An 11,734-nucleotide genomic window follows, 5' to 3' on the forward strand; every position below is an offset into this window, starting at 1 on the left:
GTTGTCAGTATGATCAGACGGTTAAGAGCTGAGCCTTAAAATAATTCCTTCAGATTTCTGATAATAAACAGCTTTAGAGCTGTTAATCACTTAAGACATATCTTTACAAAGGAATTAATTGTGAGAAGGTGTCGGAGTCTAGAACATCCCTCTGGCCACCCTGGAGGGTTTGGAGACCGGACAGGGGGGTCTGGGATCTGTACAGGGGGGTCAGTTAGACCCACACAGATCCCAGGAGGACACTGCCTCTGATTCCTGTCCATGGGAGTGAACACTCACATGCAGGAAGAATCACAAATCCTAAGAATTTGAAATAAGTAGTGGATGGTTTATTATAGAATATAAATATAGAAATTAGGATTCTTAGCATATGGGGCTGAAGAGACAAGATGGAGGAATTGGGGAGTGGCCCCTGTCTTCCTTGTTCTTGTTCTCGTCCCCCATCTTGTGCTGAGTTGGGTTTTAGAGATTGGTTTAGAGTAGAACTGACATGTTAGTATAGGTAATAGGTATTGGTAAAATTTTGTAAATAAAAAATACGTCTCGGACTGTGGTTGGGTCAGGGGTACTGTACATAAGGTACGGGGCTCTCTGATCCGCCCAGTCTGCTGCGTGTCCTGCTCTGCGGAGACACCTTGCAGAGCTGAGAAAGAACTAAGATAAGGTACCCTGCCAGGGAAGTGCCTGGCAGAGCTGAAAAAGGACTGAGATAATGAAGAATAAACAACCTTGGAAATGTGCACCGGCGGACTCAGTTTGTCGTCTCTGCCTCTGGTGTGTAACACTTAGGGCAAAGAGAAGACTGAAAACCTTATTACCCCTGGGAACAGCAAGCCAGGGGAAACTCCTAGGGAACAGCAACCTTGGGAGACCCTTATTACCTTGGAGAACACCAACCCCAAGGAGAATCTCAGGAAAACTACAACCCTGAGAAGAAGGACTAATTTTTATGCCATAATTCTTAAGTGAACTTTTTTTTTTGTGTTAGATACGTCTAAAGACCTCATGATCACCCTGTAACTGACAGAGTTCTGTGGAACACACGTGGGATTTAATCATTGCACCTTTAGTAACAAAGAGGAATACAAAATCATGTGAAGATTAAAAAGTTCAAAATAAGGCTGTCACCTCCATAAAGCTTTGCCTAGAACTGAGACAATTAACATTGTTAGGAGTGGCAAAGGAAAGGAAATCCAAGACAAGAAGGATAACTTTGTCAATTACAGTTCCTTTAGTAATGGTACAGTGCAACAACATCAACAAAAATACAGCTACCTGTACATAATACAAAAATATAACCCTTCATAAAGTTTATACTCTGCTAGGAATTACATATTGAGCTTAAAGAGTGATGTATAACATTTTCTCTTAAATAACATGGTCAGGTACACTCAGCCAAATGGATGTACTAACACACTCTCTTTGAAGACAAACACAGAAAGAGCAGTTTCTTAGTTCAGTGTATCCATATATTATACCTCAGCTAGGATTTGAGAGCAAACTAAGTCTTTCAAGTTTTCCCTTTGCTACTCTTCTCTATCCATAGCACAGCAGTTCTATAACCAAATGGTGAATTGAATTTTTGATAGTGGCAATTATGAGCAGATACAGAAAAGTACTATTCAGAACCAGCTTAAGGCACCATAGTTTCCACAACAGACCCAAGACATTACTGGCAATAATCAATTTTAAAGGCAGCTATGAGTGTTTAGCTACAGTACCATGATGAACAACAATCTATTGTTGACAACATACTCTGTTGACTGAAGTGGCTTCTGTTTATTCTCTAAAAGGAGTAGTAAAATATATGATTTTAACATTACCACAATCTGAAGAATGCATAAACTCTTAGCAAAAAAAAGTTCTCCTTTCATCTCTCCTTTTTAAAATTCCAATCATCAATCTTGCAAAAGAATTCTTATACAGACTTTTTAGAAACACAGTTTCCAACACATTATACAGTAAAAATCCCACTAAATTACTTCTCTTCCACTTTAAAAGAAAGTATATTGTCCCATGTCCCTCTCTCCCAAATGTACTGTATCTGCCTCTGATATCAACAGCACTAGTGAACAATTCATTTCCACAAAATCAAGTTTTCTCCTGAAGTCCTAAAGAACAAACATGAGCCCTTGACTTCCTCAAGACCTTTCCCCTAACAATAGCCCATGATACTGGCTTTAGTATTACATGCTTTAGAATTTAAAGCAATATGAAGTGAAACTATCATCTTGACAGCACCTGCCACAAAGACCAAAGCAGCTACCTTGCTAAAACTCTCTTACGTTCTAGAGTAAAAAGCAGGATTAGAATAGGATGGGACAAGGAGTAAATTTATCAAATTTCACCACAGAAATTGTGCGTTCCATATTGAACATCGTAGTTCAGAGAGAGAATCACAGCTGAGACATATTTAAAGAAGTACTTTGAATTTCAGAATATGTCCCAGACATATTCTCAAAGCTGACATATTCTCATCACACAGGGTGATGTCAAAAAGAATGAATGTGACAGTCACTGTAGCTAACCTGCTTCCATTCACCAAAGTATAGAAAAATTTATCAGAGGAAAAGAAGAGTAGATACTGAATCATACATTAAATACTTTGCAAAGTATTTTTGAAATTACCATCAACTCTCATAGTACTCCTTCCACTTATCTATCACAGAACAGTTAGAGTTGTAAAGAACATTCAGAGATCAGCTAGTCCAACCCTCACTTGTATCCCCACATTTCAGAGTAAGACTGTCTGCAACTACTTGTAAAAAATAACCAATATTTACTACAGTGTTGATATATTATGCAATAAATCCCCAAAGGCTTTCAACTGTATATTCATCTACTTGGTCTGTCAAAACCTTGGCTCTTACCTGCATTTAGTGCAGAGTGTTGATGAGATTTTTCTGTGCCTTATAATAATACCAATCTTGAAGTCAGACATTTTACTGCCAGTGCAGTGAATAACCTCAAGATTTTCCTACGAAAAATACCAGCAGCATATAAAATGCAAATTTGTGTCTTGCTACCTTTTGTCCTTTAAGGTGCTATGAGCAGAAGTCTTGTTATATTGTTTCTGCATTTATTGCACCTGAACCTTAAGTTTATCAGCTTTCACACTTTTATTTGTTTTCTGAAATTAAGTGAAACACCTCTTCAGAATTAAACTACACTTAAATTTTATGTGTTATATGTTCAGTCAAGTGTAAAGAAGTATAGCTCAGATTCTAGCAACACAATGAGCAACAGCAATTTCTTCCATTTCAAATAAACTTAAAATAAATAATTTCAATTAAAGTAACAGCTTCAACCACAACAGCTGTGTAGTATATAAAAAACAAGAACTATAGGGAATTAATCTTGCTATTGATTGTTATCCAATCATACCAAATTTTTGAGTCAATGAATAACACCATTTTATAAGCTAAAACCCAGATCTAAGAACGACATAAAAAAATGGGAAAAGAAGCTGGAAGAACACTATGTTAAAAACAGACATTCTTCATTAAATTAGCTAACCACACCTTGGCGTTACAATTAACTTTGGTCATGTTTTGAATGTGCTCAGATCTCTAAAGGCCTGGTAAGTTTAGGATACATAGTTTATCGATAATGATGTAGCCATCTAGTTCTTCTCTACGGCTGGGCTAATGATGACTTAACCAAAGAAAACTAAAATCATCTTGTACGCTTGGTTCTGATCTCAGGTTACCTAACAGACATATGACACAAAAGTATCTATGAGAGCAGTGCAAATACAAAAGCTCCATGAAAGGGGAGAAATTTAAAAAAAAAAAGCCTGTGTGGGTTTTCTCAGCGGCTGTTTACTATTTTGCCTTCTGGCAGATGAAAAAAGTTATCTTCTTTGAGTTTAAGATGTTCTGGTAGATCTAGTTGTCTTTTCGCTTCTTCAATATCTTCCTGAATTGCCGAAATGAGTGCATCTGAAAAAGATAAGAATAGGGATATTTAAAAGTTGGTGTGTATTCTGAACAGAGTAACAAGTGAAAAGAAGGCACCACAAAATATCAAACAACAACCACAGAAGTAGAATATAACTATGAAATTTGAAAGGCAGAATTCTCTGCTTTTAAAACGTCTTTTTTTAACATGCTAAAGATACATTTTTACACATTACCATCACTATCCTCTTCGTTTGTCAAAAGACACGTTAACAGTTCTGTTTCAATACTAACAAAACTGCATTTTAAGAAGAAATTAATACACTTGACTTTCATGACAAGCCCACGATTTTAATATTACTCCTCAGACAAGTGAAAGAAAAGCGGATGTTTTTAGTGTGATACTACGAAAATATGCACGTGTAGGGTTTTTTGTTTTTAAATTATGGAAACACTTTACTGAAATTTAAAGGTTAACCAATAAAACACCTCATAATGGAAGGAGGTACAGCGAAGACACAAAACTTGTATGAGTAAGGCAAAAAAGAAACTAGTTTGAGGGAGACCTCCAATACTGACCTAAGGAATCAAAGTTTTTTTCCGGTCGAATGTATCCAGTTATGACTATACTAAGAATTTCTCCATAAAAGTCTTCTTTGAAGGTGTGGATAATGTGTGTTTCCTAAAGGAAGATAAGTAAGTGGACAATTATTATGAACTCAAGAGTTTATTTCTCTGTCTGTAACCATTTAAGCCTAATACCCGCCACTCAAATTCTCCTCAACAGATAAAAAATAAAAAGGACATTTAGTATAGCATATATAATCCAAAATTAAAAGGCCATGGCTTTAGTTTGTATTAGGAAATAGAACTACACTCTGCAGGGAATTAAAAAAATTACTCCCTCAAAAAGTGTATAAAGAGAAAAAGAAAGAAAAAAAGAAAAAACACACAAACAAACAAAATAAACAAACATCACCAAAACTACAAACAAACAAAAACCCAAACCAAAAAGCCCCCAAACCAAACAAAAAGACCCAACAAACAAATTTTAAAAAACCCAAAACCCTCACCCCCAGACACCAGGAGAAATGCTTCAAAACTTCTCAGAGGTAGGATTTCCAAGGCAGGAAATATTAATATTTCATCAACAAGTGGATACATTAAACTAACTATGAAGATTTTGACAGAAGTAGTTGGCTCAAGGAGAGCTTTTACAACTATCTTCTAAGGGAACTGAACAAGAAAATTAAAGAGCAAGTCCAGACAAAGACACAGTTCCACCTGACACTCAAAACTTTTTTACGTACAACTTCAGCTCCAAAATAGGCCAAGCCATAGCATCTGCCAGCAAAGCTATCATTTGGGAAGCTTTTAACTATTTGCTCAGCAAAGTTATCTGCAAAAAAACTTTTAAGTATACATTTGTCTAACATACACACTTAGAAGTAGAGATTCACATAGAAATAAAATTGTTTTAAACAAATAAAAGAGAACTCTGCAAGACTCAGGAAAGACTCAGGAAGACTCAGCACCTGAGAGCGAAAAAAAACCAACCCACAGATGTCCCAGATCAGGATTTTAATTTCTCCATCCTTACATCCTTATATGCCTTCAAATATTTATTCTGTACATTATGCCACAGCATGTCATGTATGGATTCCATCATGTAAGAGACGAATTAATTAAAAATAATTACAAATTAAGCTGCCCAACATCTCCTGTCTGAAATGGAGATACATTGCACAGAACAACAGACTACTACTGTGTTCCAGCTTATGCTAGGGCTCTCATAACCAGTAAATTCAATGCATTACAATGCGTACACCAAGTTTATGCTCAATTTGCTATCAGCAAGTCGAGCAACCATCATTTCAAGCACTATTATATTTTAATTTTGGAAGTAGTTACGAAATGGTGGAACAGAAGAAAGAAAAACTTTATTCAACTTCATCTGCACACTCTCTGGCTAAAGAGTATATTTTTTTCAGAATATAAATATTGTATAGGTAACAACTGCATTCCTAATGGTGCACAAATTCCTAGACATCACTCATCAATCAAATTCTGTGTATCTTGTTAAAATTCATCCAGTCTTTTATTACAATAAAAATTGCACAAAAAGCAAAATTCTTACCACTGATTTCTTAATATTCTTATAGAAGGGATTCCATCCTATGCTCAAAACCATTTTATGCACATCTCCATTTCCAACACAGGCCCATCCATAGTATATACCAGTAGGGATATCAGATGGAAAGCTTTCAACTACTTGCTCAGAAAAGTTAGCTGTAAAAATTGTATAAAGTGTGAATGACTCCATGTAAGTCAAGTATACAACAAGATCTTCAAATACTTATAAGCCACACTCTGCCTACATACTATTTACAAACATAACACTGGTGATGATAATAATAATGCAACATACCATTGCAAAGTACAAAACAGCTTCATAAAATGCAGTCACTATGTCAATGCCAGAGTTATTACATCTCCTACATACGTACACACTGTATTGTATAGTTTTCTTTCTCTTCTGCAGTAGTAATTAATAAATATGTCATACATACAGCCAGAACATATTTCATTATTAGGACAATTACCACAGTTTTACTATGATGAAAAATGAGAGGAAAAAATCAACTGCACTATAATATAGCATCTCAGAACTATTTATTAGTAACGTATTTGCTGATTAAATAAATTATGTAGAAGCAAATGTGATAATTGTTTAGTCATCTGTCAATCTGCTGTTCCCTTTCAGAGGCATCTATGGATTTGAGATTTCCTTTGAAAACTACAAATTTACAGTAGAACAAAATTTCCTTTTGATTCAATTTAACGTTCTCTCAAAATTACTATCCTACCTCTACTTTGCAGCTGAACAGATCTCTTCACACAAGATACCAAATTGATTTGGAAGAATAGACGGTTACCAAACTTTTATCAAACCTCACAGACAGTAACAGCTTACTTTCCCTGTTCCCAAATACCAACACATCATTTATAAACAATCAAGACAAAAATGTGAAATGTTCTCAGAAACAGACGTCAAAAACCAGCACCGCAAGGGTGGTCTTATAAAGTTTCATGTCTGTTAAATATGATTACTGACTTTCAGCGTCTCTCTAAGTAAGATCGAAATTCTCTTGCAGTATTCATCTGCCTGCACTTAGACAGCTAAAACAGAGATGGGCAATAGAAAAATATATTCCCTGTAGGACAAGCCCACCTGCTGTTTCAAACTCTGCTTTACTCCCCTTGAACTTTCTTCCTTGCAGCGATTCCCAATGCCTACTCCCTTTCTTATTCCCATTGGAGGTTTATGAGAAGGGATATTTTCCCTGGCTGCCACACCACTGCACCGAGAATGTGACATTTATCTACATCCCGTACATCGTGACGATCACTAGATGAGGAAAGGAACAAACATCATGATTCACGGAAACCTCTTTACAGGCTGGGGTGCAGAGAATAACACACGGGAAGGAGCAAGACTAAGCAGTGTAGGAGGCGGGGGAAAAAGCGTCAGGAAAGCGCTGGTAGGTACCAAGGCAGGGCCGTTCTCGGAAAGCGCAAGTCACACTAGCGCAGCTGTGCAGGGCAGCGGGGCGGCCGCCGAGGTCAGGCGAGCTTAGTCACCGCTGCTTGGCAGGAGCACGGCGCGGCTCCGCTCGAGGGCGCAGCAGTGCCCGGCTGCAGAACGCCCGGCCCGCGGTCTCGCCCCCGCGACCCGGCGAGCACCCCCGACCCCACGGCTGGGCCCAGCAGCGCGGACACGCCGCCCGTGATGTTCCGAGAAGGTCTGCCCTCCGCCCCCGCTCACCGGTGGGGATGCCCAGCTCCTTGGAGCCCCTGCCGAAGCCCTTCACCACCTCCCCGCGGCAGAAGTACGGCAGGTGCCTCATGGCCCCGCGCTGAGGCGCCGGCGGCCCGCTCCCGCCGCGCCGCCGCGCCGCTCACCACCGCCCCCGCACGGGGCGCTACCAACGGCAGGGGAGGAACCGCGCGAGACGCACAGCGCTCCGGCGGCTCCTCCCCCCAGAGTGGACGCGCCCGCGCCGCATGCCCAGTGTGCTCGCCGGGGGACGGCGATCGCGGCCGCGGCGGGGCGGGGCGGAGCAGGACGGCGATCGCGGCCGCGGCGGGGCGGGGCGGAGCAGGACGGCGATCCTGGCCGGGGCGGAGCAGGACGGCGATCGCGGCCGGGGCGGAGCAGGGTGGCGATCCTGGCCGGGGCGGAGCAGGGTGGCGATCGCGGCCGGGGCGGGGCGGAGCAGGACGGCGATCCTGGCCGGGGCGGAGCAGGACGGCGATCGCGGCCGCGGCGGGGCGGGGCGGAGCAGGACGGCGATCGCGGCCGGGGCGGAGCAGGGTGGCGATCCTGGCCGGGGCGGAGCAGGGTGGCGATCGCGGCCGGGGCGGGGCGGAGCAGGACGGTGATCCTGGCCGGGGCGGAGCAGGACGGTGATCCTGGCCGGGGCGGAGCAGGGTGGCGATCCCGGCCGGGGCGGGGCGGAGCTGGATGGCGATCCCCCCATCGGGGCGGAGCTGGGTGGTGATCCCGGCCGCGGCGGGCGGGCGGCGCTGAGGGCCGCTGTCACTCTTCAGGGTCGCCGCTGTGCCCACGAGTTATTTCTGCCCACGAGTTTCGTCCCTCTCGGTTCTCCGCGGGCAGGCTGAGTCCGGCGCGTCCTGCAGTTTCTTCGGTGGAAGCCGCCGTGACAGCTGCGACTGTTGCGCACCAGCTGCCACGTCCCGACCCTCTTACCTGAAAAGCTGCACCTCGCACCTCGCGCTCACGCGTGGAGATAGGGAATGTTGCTCCCTCAGTAGCCCTAGATTTGCATTTTCGCTCAGAAAAGGCCAGATGCATCAGTGCACAGCAGATATTCAGGAAAGCCGCGGGTGTCGGAGCCCAGCACAGGTCGTTTTGTGACATGCTCCACTGAACGGCAGATGCTTGCTTAAAACAAAACAAAACCAATAATCCGAACAACCAAACCCCAACAGCAAATCGAACTAAAACCAAACCAAGACCCCAAACCATTTTTACTCATCTCTGCTTTACCAAGGTGTTCATGTCCCCCGGCTATCACCGCTGCAAGTGCAGGGATCTCCTTTGGAAAAAAGCAGCAAGACAGCAATGCTCCTTCTGTGCTCACTCAAAGGAAAATGAAGGATAGCTGAGCAGTTCCTTCACTTCCTGTCTCCTGTTGCTTTTCATGTTGATAAAGCTTATTAATGTATTTAGATAATTAGCACTTGTTGTTCTATTGCCCTGAATGATCCAACTAAAATAAATTTGATACTGCATGAGTTCAAAATAGTATTGTGAAAGATGTCCATAATCTTGGTAAGTTACAGACCAGCCAGCCCAGCAGCAGACAGTCTCTTTGTGTCAGTGATACTACAGGCCTTTTGAGTTCTGGGGCCTCATTCAGCACTGCTGTGCTGCACATAAGCATATTTGTGTTTAAACACATAACCTTTATCCAGAAACACCATCCAGAAAATCCTCGAAGGGAATTGGCACTTTATTTTCTTTCCTCCATTCTAGAACACAGTTTCTAATTTCAACAGTTTGATATAAGTCATAAAAATATTTCAGGACTTACCTGAGATTTGGTTTGCTGTTTTTTAATGTGGAAAAGCAATGTAAACACCTATGGCTTGTGCTTCTATTTAATTGTATTCCAAGTAAATAACTTTTTAAAATTGGACTTTTTCTGAGAAACTCACTTATATCTCATATTATAAAGCACTGACTGTTCATGGAAGTTGTGAACACAAACTGTTTTATATAAGAAAGCCAAAAAAGTGATTTTGCATCAAACTTATCCTCTTCTTTCCTTCTTTAGTTTCTGTCAATGTCATCCTTTTCATGATAACACTTAAATTCATTACTTCAGTTTGAGTAGCTTTGATTGTCTTAGAGAATGACCATAGGTGTAGCTGGCACTTACAACAGGATGGTGATGGTATAAGAAGAAAAAGCGGAAGAGAAAGACATCCTAAGTATGCTACCATCAGGTCAATTCTGTTCTGCTGTCTCTGAGTGTATAGAGAATAACAAAGAGTGTTTAAAGTGCTGTTTCGTGATGGATGTATCTTGGATATGAAGTCTAAATCCTGAAGTCATTGCCTAGTTGCTTAACTAATGACAGACATTAACAGCTGACAGTGTGACTGCACGGCTATCAGCATTGCTAGTTTATTTTAACTGAAAAGCAAGAAACGTAAACAAAACCCCTCTGTTTTCTGGAATGAGTTTCCTCAGGATTTCAAGGACATAAACACTTGTGTTCTTCCTCCTTTTCCCCATGCTTTTTTTTTTTTTTTCTTTTTTTTCTTTTTTTTTTCTTTTTTTTTTTCTTTTTTTTTTTTTCTTTTTTTTTTCTTTTTAACCAATCCATCTTTTCAGAACAGATGATGTTGTTCCTGTGATATCCACACGATGGCACGCAATGACTTCTTTTTCAGCGCCTGTAGGTTTGGGCAAAAGGTTTACAATATCAGTAACTGAGAAGACCTTGAGGACTACTAAATCAAGGAAGTATTTTTTTAAGAACTGTGTGGTTAAGAATTTCACAGAAGTCTTAACTGACGACTTCTATGTCACTCTCTCAAACAGTTGTACCATTAATAAATTTTATCAGTAATCATGATGGGCTGCCATGATCCAGCTGAAACATTAGCCATCCTTCATACTATGTCCTCATTCTTCATTTCTTATTAAATATACTAGTTCATATTGCAGGGAGGGGGAATCTTGAACAAGTAGAACTTAACTTCTACTGAAATTTAGAGTAGTTAACTCTGCTAAAATTTAATAATCTTCCAAAAACATAATCAAATTTTAGTGATGAACATGTCTGCTAGCATTGTCAGTCAAGACAAGAACAATTTGATAGTTCCTACCTCCAAGTAAGAAAAATCAGGTGCTATTTCAGGCAGCTAGAGAAGAACTTCTGTTCCCTAATTATACTACTTTACCTATAGTTATTGTCAGTGAAAAAGTATTTTTCACTTTTTCTAGGATATACACACAGCCACAGAAACCAGAATAAGGAAAAGAGAGCATGTGTTATGTTACGTGAGTAGGGCCCATATCAGGTTACCTAACTGAACATTAGTTTGAGGACTCATCATACTAATCAACATTTAATGCAGAGTAAAACATACTCTGTTCATCTTGTTATGCAGTAAAACATAAGACTGGTACCACATCACAACCCTGTGCCAGAGTCTCTGTCTCTTACTACTCTGCTGCAAAAGCCTGCATTCCCATGCAAGGCTTAAGATGAGAGCAGGAATATCATGTTTCCTTCATGTGGTGTAGAAAAATAGCAGAACCATATCTGTTGGATACTGGAATATTTTAGGGCTGTCCCAGCCAAACTGGAAATTCTGGTTACACCAGGCTCAGTGAAATATTCAGGAGCTGACTCAGAGCAAAGAGTGACATGTAGTAGCATTTTAGCCAGTTCTTCAGAAGTTGCCATTCACAGCACAACAAAACACTCATTGATTCAGGAGTTCAATTCAAGGACGCTCTGGCACTCCTTATTTTTAGTGTGCTGAAAACAGGTGATGAAATCACAGATATGTACAAAACACTCTTGCTAGAATATCTAATACCTGCTTTGAAAGTACTTTTTCTGTATTTAAGTCTGGAATAGAAAACCATGAAAGTAATTCTTTTCCTTTTTTTAAAAAAAATTATCTTTATTTTTAGCAGTCTAAAAAGTTTTCTTCTAGTTCAAGAGACCACTTTCTTCCAGGAAAAATACCTGCACATTACGGTGAAGCAACAGGTACTATGAATGTCTGTT

At 40.7% G+C, this 11,734-nt stretch overlaps 1 protein-coding gene across 1 annotated transcript; it reads right to left on the bottom strand.

Annotated features, from left to right (window-relative positions):
- Nucleotides 1-1,208: 1,208 nt before the first annotated feature.
- Nucleotides 1,209-7,940, bottom strand: RFK (riboflavin kinase). Its single transcript, XM_063421998.1, has 4 exons — nucleotides 7,726-7,940; nucleotides 6,037-6,188; nucleotides 4,479-4,581; nucleotides 1,209-3,941 (listed from the first exon to the last, which is right to left on the bottom strand). The coding sequence occupies exons 1-4, from the start codon at nucleotides 7,805-7,807 to the stop codon at nucleotides 3,811-3,813; spliced, it is 468 nt and encodes a 155-aa protein (XP_063278068.1). The 5' UTR covers nucleotides 7,808-7,940; the 3' UTR covers nucleotides 1,209-3,810.
- Nucleotides 7,941-11,734: the final 3,794 nt, after the last annotated feature.

Source organism: Prinia subflava, chromosome Z, assembly GCF_021018805.1.
Source record: "Prinia subflava isolate CZ2003 ecotype Zambia chromosome Z, Cam_Psub_1.2, whole genome shotgun sequence".
NCBI lineage: Eukaryota > Metazoa > Chordata > Aves > Passeriformes > Cisticolidae > Prinia > Prinia subflava.

Bases quoted from the DNA above. Each gene is read 5' to 3' on its own strand.
- RFK (XM_063421998.1), bottom strand. From the start codon at position 7,807: ATGAGGCACCTGCCGTACTTCTGCCGCGGGGAGGTGGTGAAGGGCTTC. The intron at 4,582-6,036 runs GTAAGAATTTTG...ATCTTCCTTTAG, and splicing joins AGAATATTAAGAAATCAGTG to GAAACACACATTATCCACAC. The intron at 3,942-4,478 runs GTCAGTATTGGA...TATCTTTTTCAG, and splicing joins AAAAAACTTTGATTCCTTAG to ATGCACTCATTTCGGCAATT.